At 40.1% G+C, this 20,441-nt stretch overlaps 1 protein-coding gene across 1 annotated transcript in view; it reads right to left on the bottom strand.

The window, feature by feature from the left end:
* GLIS3 (GLIS family zinc finger 3) overlaps nt 1-19,789 on the bottom strand; it is a 450,661-nt gene extending 430,872 nt beyond the window's left edge. The window contains exons 1-2 of the mRNA XM_005874458.2: nt 19,285-19,789; nt 5,206-5,692 (exon numbers count right to left, since the gene is read on the bottom strand). Of these exons, the coding sequence (XP_005874520.1) occupies nt 5,206-5,593 (388 nt within the window). The 5' untranslated portion in view covers nt 5,594-5,692; nt 19,285-19,789. The remainder of the gene's footprint in view (nt 1-5,205; nt 5,693-19,284) is intronic.
* Between the last annotated feature and the right edge of the window lie 652 nt (nt 19,790-20,441).

Genomic DNA, 20,441 nt, shown 5'->3' with positions numbered 1-20,441 from the left:
GTGATTATAAATGGGGGAAGAAAATAATAACTTATATTATAAGTAGTGAAAAATAAAATATAAAATAACAATATAAGATGAATTTGATTATGACCTGCATTTTAATATATAAATATACAGGGTGTCTCAAAATATATATATACACACTTGAATAGCTGACAGCTCAATTTTGAAAATGAAATGTATTTTAACAAACACTGCCTTTATAATTATTCAACGTGTGTGTATACATTTTTGGGATACCCTATATATAAATAATACTATTGTAGCAAAGTTAAATTCTTTGGTTATTATTAATGGATTTTTATTATATAGCATGCAAGTTACCAACTTAGAAATTTGGGGATGAAGTGTCACAATGTCTGCAACCTATTTAAAAGTGGTTCAACTTACTTGCAAGAAAAAGAGATATTAAAAGTGGCAAATGCAACATAATTTGATGAACAAGAATAGATCCAGAGACAAATGGAAGGGGAGGGGGAGAGGTTAGAGAGCAACCAAAGGACTTGTATGCATGCATATTAGCATAACCAATGGACACAGACACTGGGGTGGTGGGGGCTTGCCCAGGGAGGGAATGGTTGGGAGGGTCAATTGGGGAAAAAGGAGACATATGTAAAACTTTAGACAATAAAAAAAATTTTAAAAAGTGGCAAATGCTAAAAAGTAAAATACAATATAACAATACAAAATAATGTAAGATAAAATCTAACTTTTTAAAACAAGAAGATTCAAGAACAAAGACTGGGTTTTATTTAATATAAGTTATGTATGATTGGCTACAGGGAACAGTTGGGTGAGACTCCTGGGAAATTCGATTAAAGGGAATATTTGGGGGGAATTGTCACTGTTGTCTTTTTTGCACTTTGTCCTTCTTCCTTCCTCCTTCATCATTGTCAGAAGACAGACTTCAGCCCAGACAGTGTGGCTCAATGGTTGAGTGTCAACCTATGAACCAGGAGGTCACGGTTCAATTCCCAGTCAGGGCACATGCCCAGGCTACAGCTCGATTCTCAGTGTGAGGCGTGCAGGAGGCAGCCAATCAATGATTCTCTCTCATCATTAATGCTTCTATCTCTCTCTCCCTCTCTGAAATCAATAAAAAAATTATTTTTTTAAAAAAGAAGACAGACTTCATAGCAGAAGCTAGAGTGAGGCAGTTATTGTACAACCAAGAGAGAAAGACTAAGAGAAGCTCCATGATCTTGGGCATGACATCCCTGACCTTCCAACCACTAGCAGCATCACCTGCTCAGGCCTACTCTCTGTGTGAAAAAAATAAACTCCTGTGACAGAGGTTCCCAAATGTTCTCAGTTCATGGCATTCTTAATGTCTGTGATTTTCTTCATGGTGCCCCTAGGCCAAAAGGAACACCTAACACCTATTTATTAAGTAGTTAGTCAACAACTTAATAGTATTTGTGTGCTCACAACTTGTTAACTGTTTGGAAAAAATACTACACATAAATTAAAAATAAAAGTATTTTTATTTCATTGTTAACCACAATTATAATGAGATGTGTTCCAATTGTGCCTCCTACTACTTCTCAAGCCTTAGAATCAGATTGGATTCCACCACCTTCATCTCCTATTCCAGATTGTCCTTCCTAAAATGAGTGGGCCTCATCCAATCAGTTGAAGGACTGAATAGAACAAAAGCTTGACCCTACACCAAGTATGAGAGAATTCTTTCCTGAATAACTAGCTGTGAACTGGAGCATTGGCTTTTTCCTGCCTTTGGATTGAAATTGAAACATCATTAATGGATCTCAAGTCTGCTGGCCTTCTGGAGGGAACTACATCATTACCTCTCCTAGTTCTAGCCCTTCAGAGTTGGACTACAACTAAATCTTCAGCTCTCCCGAGCCTCCAGCTGGCAGACTCATCCTGTAGATCTTGGGACCAGTCAGCCTCTATAATCACATGAGCAAGTATATCTTGTTAAATAAATCATGTGAGCAAGTATATCTTTTTATATGTCATTTTAGATGGATAGATAATACATATATTCTATTTCAGACATATAGTTATACCACCTATTGGTTCTGTTTCTCTAGAGAACCCTAACTAATACACCCCACAAAGTAACAGGTTATTTGGTACTTATTCCTCTGGGTCATGGCATCCTATCTAATAAAAGGGTAATATGCAAATTAACCATCACTCTGTCACAAAGATGGCAGCGCCCAGTCCTCTAAGCCCCGCCTCCCCCTGGAGTCCCTCAGTCCCGGGGGGCAGGGGACAGCCACTGAGAGCAGGCCAGCACAGCATGAGCGGCCTGGCAGAACGCTTGCTTCGTCGCCGCACCCAGCTCGGGCCAGCCTCCCAGAGCCAGAGCGGACACAGACAGGGTCAGGGGGCCAGCCCGCAGCCTCCGTGGCCAAGCGCAGGCCTGGAGAGGAGACAGCAGGCCTGCCTCCTGCAGAAGCAGCACGGGTCCCTCCCAGCTCCCACGGAATGAACGCGGGTCCCTCCCGCCTCCTGTGGAAGCAGCACAGAAGCGGCGGGCGGCCTACTGCACATGATATCGCACGATGGGCTACTAGTAGTTAATAATCCATGAAAAGGCAACAACAAAGCCAGGGAGACATGTTAACCTCAAGCTTATTACCTTACTCCCAAGGTTAAAACCCTTCCACAGCTCATCAGTGTCCTCAAGACACATCTAACTTCATTCGTGTATCAACCATGACCCATCATCTGGATTCTGCTTATTTTTCTCAGTCTTATCTCTTATCATGGTCTTTGTCCCCTCCAATGTGGATCCAAGTGAAAGTCCATAAAATGCACATGATCTCTCCCCTCCAGGTTTTGAGTATGCTTTTCTCCCGAACCCAGAATAACTTCCAGACAGCCCTCTCACATGCACACGTGCACACACATACTTACAGTCATAGGACATACACGTTGCAAGACTAGCTCCTTATCCTTCAAGTGTCTGACTAGATATCTTACTCTCCTCCCAGATCCACTTATCAAGCACTAGCTGGGAACCCTACTAAATGTTATCATACAACCCTGAGTGTATCCCTGTCAGAGCCCTAAATGTGCTTTAACTGTCCATTCATTTGTCTGAATTCAACTCCTTGAAGGCCATAACTATGTATTACAGGCTATTGTATCCCCCAAACAGTGGTTCACCTTTAATATATGCTCAAAAATTATTTGTTGAGTGATTAGATGAAGTTTAAATAGTCTCAGATCACCATTCTCATCCTGTTATTGGTTTAGTTTAGGAACTGTCAACCAAGATCTGAAAAGAGACACATTCAGCCACTCCTGGCACCATCCAAGACCACTGGTCGTATCCAACCTGCAAGGCCAGGGGGGATAATAATATATTTTTTCCTGACCCTTTATCCATGCCCATGCATGCCCCAATCATGAAGATCCAGAACAAGCACTATAAGCTTGGAAGCTGAGCAAGGAGCCAGAAAATTGAAGAGAGAAGAATCTGAAAACTTGAAGCACTTTTTAAAAACTGTTATAACTACTCTGGTCACCATCAACATAATATTCCCAAACTCTTTACTGACTGGCAATGAAGTTACTTATTCTTTCTAGACTTTAGTTCCCTAATCAGTTGAGCATAAAACTCAAGGTTGTTATAAGGAATAACTTAAATGTATTGGCAAGCACTAACACAGTGCCTGACATAGATGAGTTATAATATAATAAATGCAAGTTATTAATATTGTCACCATTATTACTGCCAGTCAGAATTTCAAACATAAGTACATATAAAAGCAAGCTACAGTTCACTAGTCAAGCATGAGCTGAAAGACTTTACTGGTACTGGGCCTCAGTCCCTGAAAATACAAACACATGAGCTTGACATTGAAGAACTTCACTTGCCTCGCCATGAACATAGCAACCTGACAATGACAGAGCTATTTTGGATGTAGCCCCCAGGGAAAGTTTATCCTATATTTACACTTAAATCAGTATCTCTAAGAAATAAAACCACCAAACCTAAACCTAAATAGATAAAAAAGAAAAGAAAAAAGTTATACATATATTAAGTGTTGTTGTTTTTAAATCTATCCATTTATACCAACTTCTCCATACACAGAAATACATAGACACTAAAACAAGCAACCTTTTGGTTACTTGCCTGGTATAAATAATTATTCACCATTACTGGGTGAATTATGAGTTAACTTGGTGAATGGCTATTCACACGCTGCTAGTAATTTTATTTGGAGGTATAAACATTTAAAACTGAATGCTAAAAATACCTAAAGGAATATATAATTGTGCTAATTTATATAACAAAGCTATATTTTACATGGGGTACATACTCTTTCTATACTAGCCCAAACACACATATCATGTGCAATATAATCTTGTTAAATATCAGTTTCTACAGACAGTGTGTCATTCAAATAATTTGCCAATCTACAACAATTATTCTTTAATTTAAAACATGGTAATTAGGGAGCATTTGAGATCTTGCTTCCTGGAAATTATCATCAGTTTTGGCCCAAATAAACTCATAAAAATTTTAAAAAATTACATTAAATAGATAATATAAAATATAAAACATTATTGAACTAAATAATTCTCTCTGAATTTCAAATTAACCAGGCTTTCTAGTTCTCCACAAGCACAAAAAATACATATTTTCATTATTTACTCCTAGCTTCCTTCTCTCTTGTTAATAACTGTATTAGAAAAATTACAGGTTTTGCTCTTGAATAATTTTTTATCATTTCTATGTATTAACTCCTCATTTTATAAAATGTCTCCTTTTTTATCTTTTTTCCTTCCAAACACCACCTTTCTGCTAGCACCCAACTAGCATAATGATAGTTCCAGCCATCCTTAGCTCTCCTCCATGGCCTGCAGAATCTAGCCCTTGGGGAGCCAGAGCAGAGCTTTGTATATCCAGAGGGTAGGATCTTGCTAAACTTTTCCCTTTCTCCACTGTCACCATCCCACCTCCCTATTTCTGATCTTTCTATCTTGCCTTCCACTCTGTTTCACAGTTCCATGAGATTTCACACTTACTCCTGTGGCCTCCTAGTCCTCACATACATGTACATATCCTCCCTCTTCCCAAGTGAGTTACATATCATTATAAGACCATCAACTTTGGCCCTGACATTGAGTCGTGTATTTTTCCATAGGATCTTCTGGGAGAAGGGACTAGGGGGAGAAAAAAATACTTTCCACTTTTAAAAGATCCCAGAAAGACAATCCTACCTTTCCCAGGATTTGGAGGAAAAGGACTTCCAAACTCCTTCTGCTTTGGCATTAAAGTGTGTGGCCCTGACATGCCTCCGGCCTGGGTGACCTGGAATCGTGACTTCCCATTGGTGAGCACTTGTCTCCTGGGGCTCAAGGCGGGCAGATGGATGGGGCTCTCAGCCATGTTGCTCTGAGGAACCATCCCTCCTCCCAAGGGCATCTTGAGATGGAGACTGTTAGCAAGGCTTCCAATACCAGGGCTTGGTGCGCTGCCACAGGACGAGGGGCCAGGAGTCCCCGAGTGGGCTCGGATGGGAGGAATGTGTTGGCCACTGACCATCCCAGGCCCCTGTGGGGTTCCTGATATCCGGTGGAGATTCATGCTGCATGACCTTCCATTCATTTTGAAAAAACCTGTGGCCAAGATGGTCAAATATCCAATGGCACTAATGACTCCTTTCAGGCAAAGTCCAATAAGTTATCCATGGTGTGGGTTTTTAGCCTGTTTAAAAAAATAAATGCAGGCATTTTTAAAAGTAAAATGGAAAATAAGTTACAGTGAGTTTTCAACCTGTGTAGCTTTCACCTCAGGAAGAAAAGAAGCACTCTTAGCAAAAGGGCCTTTTATGTAGAGCAGGGTCATCAAATACATGGTTCACTGGCGGGCACTTTCCCCTCCTGCATTCATGGTAGGCATGGATTATGGATCACTACATTGTTTTGTTTGCCATTGAGCCCTTTTCAATATAGTGCTCTTGGCAACTACAACCAACCTACTGGTGCCAGCTTGCAAAATGAAACTTATTTTGCTCCCTAGAGGATCTGTCTGTACTAGTTCACTTCTGCAACAGTGAGTCTTGGAAAACCCAAAAGGCATCACCTTCATGAGCTGTAAGAGCATTGCTTCAGTGATTCCAGTAAACAAACTAATGGCAGATCTGGCCTCTAAATGAGATTATGAGGACATTAAACCACCTCTGATTTTCACTCATAGAGCAAGTATTTCATAGTCCCTAGATTCACAAAAGATAAAAATATGGGCCTGGGACTCTCACAAAGGCCTCATACATCCACATACCCAATATTCAGAGCAGCATTAGAATTTTGGTTCCATACTGATCCTGAGTTATAGAAATGGAAATAGGACAATACTCTCACCTTCCATTAATGTCCTAGAAAAGGAAAAGGCTGTGAAATATGCTTTATAGAAAGTATAAGGAAAGAACAGCCCTTTAAGAGATATGTTCATCATGCACCAAACATGGTAAATCAACCATAGTTCCATAAAGCTTCCATCTGCAATCCCACTACCCCCTTTCTCAAGTACCAGAGGAGAACCAAAAGTACTGACATGATCACAGAACATCATCATCCATTTGTATGCAATAATGTCAGTATTTCCCGGTTATATTGTTAGGAAAAGCCCTTCTTCCTTGATCAATGGCTCCCCAAAATGTATGTACAATCAATGAGGTGACTAAGTACCACCACTCCTAATGAATGCAGTCTGTTTTCTTTTACATAGACATGACAGTTTTGGAAAAAAGCCACAGTTGAACAGAGGAAATATGAACGGAGTATAAGCAGTAGCGGCCAAATATCCCCAACTGAATGATTTCTACTTTTTCTGAAGGACCCACTCAATGTCGTAGACAAATATTTCCAACTCAACTCCCAAATGAATGGCCCCACCAATCATCAAAGACAGAATATCAAGAAAGGCAAACTTTTCTATTTTTTTTTCTTTTTTTAAAAAATATATTTTATTGATTTTTTACAGAGAGGAAGGGAGAGGGATAGAGAGTTAGAAACATCGATGAGAGAGAAACATCGACCAGCCGCCTCCTGCACACCTCCTACTGGGGATGTGCCCGCAACCAAGGTACGTGCCCTTGACCGGGATCGAACCTGGGACCTTTCAGTCCGCAGGCAGACGCTCTATCCACTGAGCCAAACCGGTTTGGCAAGAAAGGCAAACTTTTCATGAAATTTTTTTTTCTTTTATCATTTTAGAAAATCAAAAATATTTCATTTTCAAGTCAAGCACTCACTGTGCCTTCTGCAAAGTTGACTATGTGTGTCCATATGTTAAAGAACTTCAAAAATTACTAACAATATAAAATTGGAAAGGTTCCCCTCATCTCTACCAATTCTCTATTTTATTAAGAATTCTAGCCTTGGTCCATGTAGTTCAGTGGTTAGCGCATCAGCCCATGCACCACAGGGTCACAGGTTCAATTCCTGGTCAAGGGCATGTACCTGGGTTGCAGGTTCAATCCCCAGCCCTGGTCTGGGCAGGTGCAGGAGGCAATCAATTGATGTGTCTCTCTTACATCAATGTTTCTCTTCCCCCACCCCACCCCAACTCTCTCTAAAAAGCAATGGGAAAAGTATCCTTAGAAGAAGATTGAAGAACAAAGAATTCTATCAGTCTGTCACATTTAATACTTCCATGCCATGTAGTCCTCAGAGACACTTCTAGGTCTTGTTCCTGCCCTTCCCTTCACTACAGTTTTCGAGAATGAACAAATATGTCCAGGCTTATCCAAACCTGTATCATTTAAGTTCATTATGAATAATAAGAAATGAACCCTGATATCAGGCCAGTTGTAAGATTTCTTTTTTTTTTTACATTGGAAAAATTCCAATGCCTTTTTTGCTATATCTATTTATAAGAATTCAAATGAATTACCAGCTGCTCTATTGATTTATTGGTTGATTGTGAACAAGAATCATTTAATTTCTCTATGCTTTGCCAGATTATAGTAGCCATCTATTCTCCACTCATTGATAAAAACTATTTTCTGAGCACTCTGAATTCTGCATAAGAAAGCACTTATTCACACACACACACACACACACACACACACACACACACAAAAGGCAAGATAAATACGTTGTATTGGCAACTTGTTAAAAATGATGAATTATCCAACATGACTGGAAATATGAGTCACTAAGACTACGGTCCAAGTGACCAATGTCTGCAGATTTGCAGACTATGCCCATTTCCAAGTTTTTAAAAATAAGGGAGTAATTTTTGGCAGCAAGATCACAACAAGCAGAAATTATCATCAAAAAATATGGATAAAACACGTAAGTAGGTACTTGGCATTAGACTTGATCATTAATAAGGTTAAGTTTGTGAAAAGTAAGAATAATTAAAACACTGAAAACTTAATTATCAGACATTCATTCCTGCCTGTCAGATTGGATATTTATTTTATTCTTTTATATACTATACTCCTGTTTTAAATAGCTTTAGGTTGAAAGTAAAAACAACAAAACTACTTAAATTTTGTAACTAAAAAAGTAACAGCCTAAAAGTAATGTGATTAATACCATAAAGGACAACCAAGAAGTCAATGGCATGTGAGCTGAAAAAAAGAGTCTCAAGACAAAAATAAAATAAACTGTATGTGAAAATATGCCTATTGTTTTCACATTAATCATACCAACTGATTTGTCAAACATTAAATTTAAAAATCAATTTTGTCTATTCATATTCTAATATTTTATATACTTTTTAGCTAGGCCATATGATCATGTACAATTCTAAATCCACTTGGTAACAAAAAAAGGAATAAACTGCTAACTTTTAAGAAAGACACATCCTCATTGAGTCAGAGTGAAAAGAGCATTCAACCAGAAGTCAGGTCACCTGAGTTCTACTACTAGCAAATCATTTATGACTTCCCTGGACTTACAGTTTTCATCCATAAAATGAGGAAGTTGATGATAATCATTACAGTCTCTAGAAATTCTGTTCTCCCAGATAATTAAGATAAGGAAGATTATTAAAAATACCCATTTACTATGATCAGAAATAAATATGTAGATTTTATACCCATGGCACTTAAATTGGGAGACATGGAAGCAAAAATAGTACCTACCCGCTCCATCAAAGTAAGAGTTGATAGGAGGCTCTCATGCCATCAATGTGCTGAAAGACAACACTTACCATAAAAAGATGGATATTAGGATTAAATTTTCCTACATTTTGCCAACTAATAAGTATCAAAACCTAACTGGTAGGAAGATTCCATTGGAAGAGTACCTTTCTATTTAAAAACTTATCAAGTTCTCCAGCATTACTTTTCTTCTGGCCTCCCTCCAACTACACTACCCCAAGGTATCAACAGAAAAAAAAGAAGAAAAAAGCAAAATTAATGTACTGAAAATCGGATATATTGATACATTTAGATGTTTAATACTCCATTGGTTCAAACAATAAAAACATTCATTCAGCTACAGGAGTCAACAAGAGTTAATAGATCTTCATGTTTGACCACTGTCAAACTCAAAAACACTACTGTAAGTCAAGTCAGAGAAAAAAAGTACTTTGCTTCTAAGGAAAATAAGACACAAAACCATTTAATAATTTCTCTAGTTTTCTGGGAAACTTGTGACTTGAATCAAATCACAAAAATCATTTCTCTATCTTCTAAAACCAAGGCTTAGGCACTTTCTCATGGATTAAAAGATTAAACAAACAAAAAGCAATGTTAACTCATCCATTCAAGAAAATTCTCAAAACATGAGCTCTATAATGCCTATTTACAGCCAAAAGCCCTTTCTTAGTAAATATCATTAATAAACTCATCTAGAGTCATAATTCATCTGATGAGCCAGTTAATTATTAATTTTCATACATCATTTCATTTCCTTAGGCTACATTTAGCCTTTGTTATATTTTCCATTCCTTATGCTACAAGCATTTCTTACCCTGCCTGGAAAACCTGATCTTGAGGCACAAAATACTGGTAAGCACACAAACTGCTCCTGCGCTGGTTTCTTATACATATGTCTAAGCCATCTAAAGTAGAGTTTTTATTGATTCTTTTTATTTTTCCCCCTTTGGGTTAATGATTGTATAATTTCATTAACATTGCCTTTTCAACATCACTGCCTTGATCATTAATAGGCCCATGCTATTCCCATGGGCTTCTCTAGTTACAGCTTTTGTAGCCAGAAGAATATAGAAATGAAAAGCCTATTGATAGATAATATAAGTTATTCTCATGCACGGCTGCCGTGTGAAGCACATTTTGCAATTCAATCAAGGACAGATAGAGCTGAATGTTCTTAGATCCCAGGAGTTCATTTTAATAAGCAGAATGTACCTTGTCCTAACACAGGTGACTGACTCCTCAGAAAAGATTGTATAAACAAAAGCCAATCGTGTTAGTCATTTTATTGGCAACAATATAAACACAGCTATATTAGATGTCACCAATAAATCAAAATTATTCTTGTCTGCAATTTTAACAAGAGGAAAGTGCAAACATGAGCCTGTGAAGCTGGAGGATATTATAGAGGAAATGCATTGGATAGGTACAATATCTTTTCTCTATATTGAAAGAGAGGGTACTATATTATGATTAACCCACAACAAAGTATAGTTGATCATTTCTGTGGTTTCATAACTTTATTCAGTGAAACTGACAGATTCACAGACTTTAGAACAGAAGTTACACAGAAACAGGGCTAGGATAATTCCACATCATTGGGATAATTCCACATTATTGAGCAAAAATTTAGGGAGGTTATGCCTGATAACTAGTACATATAGACCATATAGATATTTGGACATTCCCATGGTCTAATGTTGGTAATTCTAAGGTTATTAACATATTTATTTTGAATAATAAGATGTACAGATGTTACTCAAACAACATAATCACTAATATGATGAAATAAAAAAAGAGAAAGTACGTTTTCTAAAGCAGGCTTAGCTCTGAGTTATACCAATTTAAAAATATAAAGAAAAGTTATAGTGTTCCCTTCAGAGATTCAAGACCATTCTTCCAAAGACCACTTGAAAAGATAATATAATGAACATTATGGATCCCATCTAATAGAATCCCTGACTTTGTTTTATCTGTGGATTCCAAACCCTTAGCTATCTAATTAGGGATACATACATCTTAACTTTTAAAACAATTTTATATTTCATAGAATTTTCTCAAAAATGAAAACAATATTCCCTATATTTATAGAGTAAAATATCTGGCAGTGCCCTTTTAAATTTAAATCAGTGGCCATGATATTCAAAATACAGGCAGTAAATAGGGACAGGACATAGAGGTAAGGAAGAACAGAAGGGAAAAGAGGGACAGAAAGAATGGGAGAGGGGGGAGAGGAAGAGAAAAGGAAGAGAGTAGAAAAAAAGGGATGACCAAATGCAATGCAGGAATTTATTCTCTAACTTAAAAATCATAAGTAGCACTGAGAACCTTATATACAATGTTATAGTAATTTTGGAATTCTAGAAGAAATTCAGAACCTTCAGGTTAATACTGCTTTAGGGCAATATTAAAAGTTCAGTAAACTCTCTTATAATCCACTTTCCACAGTTCAATGCATCTATACAACTCTTATATCCCACAAGCTTACTCAATGTTACTACTTTTAGTAGTAATTACCTACAAATATTTCATTTACTTTGCCTCAGTCATTAACTCATCAATGAGTACAGAAAGTTCTAGAAAACTGTGGCTCTACCGAAAATAGCAAGGGAGAGGGGGATTTCCTTGGTCAGCTTTAAGAAATCACACATAAAGAAAATTACTTGGAACCAAAAATATTTTTAAGACAAACACAGATAGGCCCTGACCATGTAGCACAGCTGGTTGGAGTGCAGTCCCAATACACCAAGGTTGTGGGTTCGATCCCTGGTCAGATCACATATAAGAATCAACTAATGAGTGCACTGGCCAAGGTTGAATATGGACCATAAGTTCCTAGATCTATGTTTAACAAAATATTCTCTCTAAAGTAGTATTTGCAAAATAGTTTCAATCCATTGGTGTACCCTGAAATGAATTATTCAATAGTGAAAGAAGTTTTATAACAGACTGGAATAAAATATTAGCTATCAATGTGCATTAAATGTATTAATGATTAAGTATCGTTTTGTTTCTATTATTGATGGGTATACATGGTTGCATACTGCAAATTACAGTAAAAAAAGCATTAAAGCCAGTTATACAAGCATTTGGACTATGTGCCTGCCCAGGTACCTATCAAGAACAGCTGCTGATATAGACAGAGTTGAACTGCCAGACTAAAACAACTACCAAAACATAGCTGTAATGAAGAAGAGATCTAAATGTTCAACATTTTTAGCTTTCTGGAAAATAAGGACTAAACAATACAAGGCTGCACTCCTACCACTGTTATCTTTCACTTTGTCTTTTACATATTATACATCAATTGATGAATTGTGCTCTATAAATATCACTTAACCAAATAACAGAATCAGGATCAAAACGACTGACAATTTTAGATCTTCCCCTTCGCAGAGGACAGATGACTCTTCCCTGGAATAAAACTTCATTCTTACAATGCTAACAGGGGAGAAGTTTAAATTAACACATAACTGCCTTTGAGTTTTTAAAATGTGTTCTTATTATGACTTAATCATCAGATACTATGAAGAGGAATTTGAAATGGAAAAACGAACACATTCCCTATGATGTCACTGCTGAATTAATGACCTGAATTGCAAAGAGTGAATACCACATGGCCATGGTTTGAGACACAAAACTTCTTCAGAAATATAAAAGAAAAGTAACTGGCTGAGGATTTTTCTTAAAAACAAAAATCCTCACACAAGGAGATACATAGGTAGCAAAATATTGCAAATGAAAAGCACATTCTTTGTCATTTAGTGTGTCATTTAGTGTACTCAGCCCATGTGAATAGCTATTTGCAAAGCTAAAAAGTATAATCCTCTCAAAAAGGTAATAAACAGTTACCTATGAAAGATTCTAAAAATAAATTGAATTTATCACTCATTAAACCAAATATCCAAGTATAATAAAGTATCCCTATCATATGTGTAACTGAGTGATTTCTTTCCTTCAGTGTAATTGGTGACCAATGTAACTATTTTTAGCTGTTGGTAGACAGAAGTTTTATACAAGTTAAATAATGTTCAGTGAACAGAGAGAGACCAAGATGGCGGCATAGGTAAACACCGCAGACTGCTGCCGCAAACAACCACTTCAAAAATAGAATTTGAAATGGAAAAACGAACACATTCCCTATGATGTCACTGCTGAATTAATGACCTGAATTGCAAAGAGTGAATACCACATGGCCATGGTTTGAGACACAAAACTTCTTCAGAAATATAAAAGAAAAGTAACTGGCTGAGGATTTTTCTTAAAAACAAAAATCCTCACACAAGGAGATACATAGGTAGCAAAATATTGCAAATGAAAAGCACATTCTTTGTCATTTAGTGTGTCATTTAGTGTACTCAGCCCATGTGAATAGCTATTTGCAAAGCTAAAAAGTATAATCCTCTCAAAAAGGTAATAAACAGTTACCTATGAAAGATTCTAAAAATAAATTGAATTTATCACTCATTAAACCAAATATCCAAGTATAATAAAGTATCCCTATCATATGTGTAACTGAGTGATTTCTTTCCTTCAGTGTAATTGGTGACCAATGTAACTATTTTTAGCTGTTGGTAGACAGAAGTTTTATACAAGTTAAATAATGTTCAGTGACATCACTGAAGAAATATGAATGTCCATAACAATGACTAGGCCCTTAACCAACATGACAACATATTTATTAAAAAAAAAAAAACTAAATGAATGACTCAGTCAAGTTACAGACAGAAGTGGAATCTATTGGTCATGCTAAAAAGGTTGGGAAAACATTAATCCATTTCTTCACACATAAGAATAACAAGAATTTATACACAGCCCTGGCATCTGGTTAGTTTTTTGTGTACAGTGTTCAGCAGGCCTAGAAATGAAACTTCACAGGTCTGGCTCAGAATCTCAAGAATAACTGATATTCAGAAAGTCTAATCTCTGTATCAGGAAGCCTGGGACAGGGTCTGACCTGGTGCTGTAACCCTATCTGTCCATCTCCAGGTGGGCAAGACTGAAGGTGCACCTGAAGGAATGTGTAGTTGTTCCTGTCCTTGGCCTCGAAAAGATAACATCAGACAAAAATGGCCCACCAGCTTTCTTCAAGTGGGCTCTAAACTACTTAGAGCCTTCTCAATTCCAGTTTACAGACAAATTCCCTGATTTTGTTCCCAAAGTGAAACATGGTTGGATCCTTATTTCTGTTCATCCTATCAAACTGCCTCAGAGTCCCACCTAAGTGGTCTTTCTCCTCCTCTCTTTTTGCCCTCCTTTTCCCCAAATCCAGATCCCCCTTAGCCTCCACGCCCACCCCAAATGCTCACCTTATACCTTACCTGATCCTCTCTTAATTTATATGTCTCTGATCTGTAAAATGGTGAGAATTACACTATCATACCTAATTCATAGCATTATATAATATTAAATGAGATAATGCATGTTACTTGCTTAGCACAGTGCCTGGTACATAGAAGGACCCAATAAATGCTAACTGTTTTACTTTACATACCTCTCTTAATATTCTTAACTTTCTACATAGCCTTATTTGTCTGTGTTTTATCTAAATTCTAAATTCACTAAGCTTTGGTGCTATGTATAATTTACTTTCAACATTCCCCAGCCATTATATATACATAGTCTCATATTAGGCTTACCTATTTATATTTTTCACACTACATGTTACATATAGATTTTTCATACATTTATATTTTCACACATGTATATTTTATACTATTCTGAAAAGATTGTATAGATAAAATGTGTAACTATATATTTACATATTTGATTCCTATATTTACCATTTGTTGCCTGGATAAATACAGTATAAGTAAGTTGTGATCACACAATCATGAATCCTACACTCTGTGTCCTGTTGAATCAGTTTAACTACAGTTGCATATTTCCTAGTCTATTCCTCCTAACCTATTCCTTTCTCTATTAGGAAAGAGCTGCATAAAAACTGTTCCACTCTTCTGAGCAGACACATTACTCTTGTTTGGCATACTCATGAACAATGAAAAATCCTAGCTAAAAGCCACAGAACAAATAGCCATTTTAATACTGAGACCAGGCACTTCTTTTGCTGTGGGGGCTGTCAGTCCTAACAGAGGGACTGCCAAAAGCATTTTGGGTTGTCATGGTGGAAGATGTTCCTCAGCATTTCTCCTTGCTCACCCTCAGCTGACTTCACACTACACGTTTCACTCATGTTATATGTACATAGATTGTTCAGTCCCCCTAATCAGACCATCACGAGGATAGAATATAGGGCTTCTGTCTCATGATTGTCCAAATTACCTGACCTACTAAAAGTTTATGTCAGAGAAAGAAGCCAGACCCAGGGGTGCATGCTGAATTATTCTGTTTACATACGGTATTATCAAAACAGGTAAAAAATTAATATATCTGTTTGAAGTCAAGGCAGTGGTTACTCTGGGGAAAACATAGTGGCTGAAAGGAACTAATAAAAACGTTTCTGGGTGTTGGTAATGTTCTATTTCTTGATCTGTGTGCTAGTTATTTAGTTGTGTTCAGCTTGTGAAAATTCATCAAGCTTAAGATATACTCACTTTTCTGTATCATTATTTTACTTTATTTCAATAAAAAATTTGGGTTTTGTGTCAGTTCTGTCTGAAGTAAATGGAAAACTTGGATCTTGGGCATCTTTTAATCAAAGTTCTTTTTAGTGTCATTTTAAAGATTTTGTTATATGTCTCAACCTCCTGGAATGAGGCAGACAGCATGTTTTTATTGCACAGATTTCTTATGTGCCCTTCATTTATGTTTTAAATTTATTTTCAATCCTGATGGATTCTATCAGCCAACCAAACTTATGTCAGAAGTTAGAGTTAAGTCCTGTGTTTCCACCTTCTTTAGAATATCCTCTACAGAAAATGACTTTTACAGGGAAGAGAATGTGCCCGGGATGCCACTCTGAATTGTCTCCTTCTTCCATATTATGAAAGAATTACAAATTAACATTCCAACTCCAGAGATCAATAACTACAATATGATAGAGACAACAGTGGAAAGAATTCCTCAGATTTAATTTACTAGCAGGAAAGAGCACTCAGAGAAAAAAAGACTAAGAACACTGAGCTCTCTTCTACAACAATGGAAAGACCACTTGCTGTCATATAAATGAAGGCAGGCTAGTACAAAACATTTATTTGCTACTATTTAACCTCCCCACCCTGGCTATTTTGGCCCAACAGGAATTTTATCCACTAGTTGATGTGGACCCTGGAGTCCATCAAAAAAAGTTGCTTTTCCTATTTGGAATAATAATCATTCCTTCTGAGGAAACTAACTGACCCCAGGTATTGAATCACTGACAAACAGATTACTATTATGAAACTTGAATTTAATCAGCGGTCAAAGGAAAGATGCTCCCTCAAAATTGGGCCAATGTGAACCAAGGAGAGAGACCATTATAGCAGCAATTAGATTTCACTACTCATCCTCAAGGATTGCTGAGTCCTCTGAGCAACAAAGGAAAAGAATTCAACTATCAATAATGAAAGGCATTTTGAAAGTAACTGGAAAAGAAATGGCCCCCACTCTTCCTTTCAAGGGTGTATAGTGTTAGGGCTAGTCTAGCAGCAAAAACAATTAGTGAAAACATGTAACAACTGTAATGCACTAAAAGGCGATCCTTAAACTTCAGCATGTTCCCAATTGCCAAAATAACATAATTTCACAGACTCCTGTCTCTAAATAGCTTCAAACTTGCCCCTAACAACCTTCATTGCAGCCTTTTTCTGCAAACCTTTGCAGGTTGCACCTGTTTCACACAGCACCTCTGGAAGCAAACTTGGAGAAGAGAAGGAATATGGATATTTAAAGTAACACAATCCATTTTATACCGCCCCCCCAAAGTTTACCAATTTAGTGTAAAAAGGGAGGTCTAGTTGGGAACTCAGAGAAGGGGAAACAGACATCTGGCTAACTCCCAAGGCAGAAATCATGACTCATCAAGGCTTTCAGAGGGGACAGGAGACTGCATTTGTCTTGAGTTCACCTTCAGGCCAATAAAATGCTCTCTGAACTGAGACTGGGAAACTTGAGTGTTTGTCCTGTGTCTGACAACGGGCTGTGAGGCCTTCTGCAAAACCCTAAAACCCTGTGGATCTGTTTCCTCATCCGCGGATGATCTCTGAGAAAGGTCCCATTTGGCTTGAACAGACTATACAGTATGTAGTTGAGATTTCCAGTTCCCATAACCTACAAAGGGCTGGCCCACTGGGGGGAGCTGCAGACCATCCCTCTCCTCACAAACTCCGAGGCCCATGGGCCCAAATTCTGGGAGCTGCTGATGTCCTGCAAGTAGGTGGGGAGAGGTTTCAAAGCCCACCTCTCTATAAAAGGGGGCTGCAATTGCAGAGTCCAGTACCTACAGACCCTGAACCCCGCGATTCCAGAAGTACCCTCCACATCTCCACCCCCTGCCCCAGGGTTTAGATGCTCCAGGGATGAGGGTCTAGGAAGCCTGGAGAGGGGGCGGGGCGGGAGAAGGGAATAAGAATACAGAGCAGAGGTGCAGGGTGCCTGTCTTCCAGGAGAGCTGGAGAGATCCGGAGAGGTACTGGGAACACGCCAGACGAGGGAGAGGTGCGTATGGCGGGGAAGGAGGAGAGCAGCCCTCATCTGTTCCTGACTTCCGTAGCTTGGCCCGCGGGGGTCCGAGGCCAGCGCCCCTAGTCTCTCTGGTACGGAGCAAGGGGCGTGCCTGGGAGCGGAGGCAACACAGCCCGGCCCCGGGCGCCTGGCTGCGACTGGTCAGTGCCAGACCGCCTGGGCCCCAAACCTTCAACCCCGTCCGCTAGCGAGCTCAGCAAGACAAAACAAACTGGTGCGGGCTTCCTGTTGTGCAACCCAGCCCTGAGTAAGTCGGGCCGAAAGAGCGCCAACGCTGGCCCACCGCTGGGAAGCCCTGGCTACCCGGACCGAAGACCGTCCAGCCTGAGCCGGAATCCAGAGGGAACCATGTTCCGGCTCGCCACTCCGGGAGCGCACAGCCCCCGCAGGGCCAGTGTCCTCACCCTCAGGTGTCCTTTCACTTCTTGCCTCCCAAATACCCCCAACAAGTCGAGGGCGCGACCCGTGAAGCCAGAAACAACCTTTCCCAAAGTTTCTCCCTCTGGGTACCTAATTGAATCATCCATAGGATGACAAATCTGTCAGGGCCAAGTTTTCCAGACACTTGGGTGACTTCCTCATCCCTGAGGTGACTTGTCAGCTCCAGTGAGTAACTTGGAAGTGTCGCTCCGGGCAAGGTGTGTGTCTAGGAGGGAGCCGGCTGCTCACTCACGCTTTCCAGAGCGCAGCTCTCGGCCGACTTCAAAATACACACAGGGTCATTTATAGGGGCTGGAGCCATGCGCGGGACAAAGTCCTGAAACTGAGACATTTTCCAAACAGTGCTGACATTTTGTCGGGCCCCATAAAAATGTAAACGGGAGGTGATGAACCCCGGGTAGGGAGTGTGCGCGTCTGCATGTGTCTGCGCATTTTGCAGCGTGGGAGGTTATAGTTATGATCAGGAGGATATGGGTCACCAGACGGTTCGCGCGACGAGTTAAGGGACCCCCAATCCCAGGACCTGTTGGAGCAATGGGGACTTCGGCTTGAGCAAAGACACGAGCGTGGAAAACAACCTTCTTGAAGCTCCACAAACACGTGGAACTGGCAAAGACAACTACAGCCCCGTGTTCACGAGACCTCAGGTCACCCCATCAATTCCCACTTTTCTAAAGTTTCCCTTCAGTGAAGACTCATGAGTGGCATGCACAACCATGCCCACGCGCCCTGTACTGTAACTTTCCCTGATTACGGAGCCCTCTGGCCCCTGTAGTTGAAAAAAAGAAACACAAAAAATAAAAAAACTCCCTAATTAGAGAAACTTTAAAACCTTGTTGATTTCCTTTCCGTTCTCTACACTGGACGCTCTTGGGCAACTGACAAGAACACAGCTTGATTCTGTCTTGAGGGTCGCTATCTGAGTAAACAGATCTTTTATTAGAGAATCTGGGGGGGTGGGGATGCGCGTATCTTTAAAACCGCGCAAACAACACCAGCTCAGCCTGGAAAACTATTTCTAATCCTTAGTTTGTGTCTCCCAGCGTTAACTCCCCCACACTCTCAAGCGCCGGTTTCATCCCCTCTGTCGCCAGCGAGCAAAGTTCCTATGGCATCCACTTACCAGGTAACCGGGATTTCCAAAACAAAGCCGGTGTGCGGGTCCCTTCCCCGGGCCAGCCTGCGCGAGTGACAGCGGACGGCCAGCGCTGGCGAGGAGAAACTTGGGGCTCCAGCCCTTCAGCACGCTCCGCGGGTTCTGCCTCCTTCTGAAATGAAAACTCCCATCCCAGCCTGGGGACTGAGCGCGGAAACCCGGCCCAAGTGCCCTGAGTGCGCGCGCGTGTGCGAGGGCAGCAGCCGCGGGGGGGAAGGGGGAGGCGAGGAGGCAGAAGGGGGGTGGCTGGACCCTCGGCATCAGCTCATTCCCCCCCCCCTACACACCCACCCACACACACGCGCAAATAGTGTTTTTACAAAGTTGAGTTTCGACTTTGTGTCTCGCCTGTCCAGCTCATCCTCGCCCTGGGCCGGGGGATGCGTCTGGGGCCGGCCTGGGATACTGGCTAATTGGTTTCGTCGGGTTCCATCGGGGAAGTGCTGGTGCGAGCCTGGACGGCTACGGCTGGCTGCCCGAGCGGCGCAGTGTGGACGCGGCCACTGGGATAGGGGAAGGGGGAGGAAGGGAGGGAGGCGGCCCTGGGAGGCGTGTGGATGTTAGTGCGGCTGCGAGGGCCGGCCTGCAGCCAGCTGCTTCCTGAGTGTGAGCCGAAGGGGGAGGGGTTAGAGGTGGGGGCGGGCTCGCTGGTCACCAGGCTGGCCAATTCGAAGGCTGAGCTTGTGTCTCCCTCTCAGCGCATTTAACACACTCACTCCTAACCTTGCACCAAAGAGTCCAGAACTCCAGAACAGGGTAGCAAGAGCAGGGAGACACTTTGCCTTCTTCTTGGGCCTTATTTGATGAACTGGCTTTTTTCTTTAACATGAAAAAAGCGTGAGCATTCATATTGTATTTGATGTCAAGTCCCAAAGAACAAGAGAAAAAACAAACAGAAATTAAACGGAAAGAGTAAAAATTAATAAGTGAAAAATGGCAAAAGTGTCTTTCTAATATACAGGATTGGATGCACATAACCGGAAATGGATAGGTGAAGCACAGAGGATGCTTTTGGCATATTATTAAAATAAGGCATAGGCAGAGGAGAGAGGAAGGTAATGGAAGTGTTACAAAGATGTAAAATTCTAAACAGGCTGCTAGGATTGGAGGCACATTCCCTGCTT

Source organism: Myotis brandtii, unplaced genomic scaffold (assembly GCF_000412655.1).
Source record: "Myotis brandtii unplaced genomic scaffold, ASM41265v1 scaffold44, whole genome shotgun sequence".
Taxonomy (NCBI): domain Eukaryota; kingdom Metazoa; phylum Chordata; class Mammalia; order Chiroptera; family Vespertilionidae; genus Myotis; species Myotis brandtii.
Note: the sequence above shows the minus strand (reverse complement) of the source record. Positions and strands in the feature narration are given on the sequence as shown.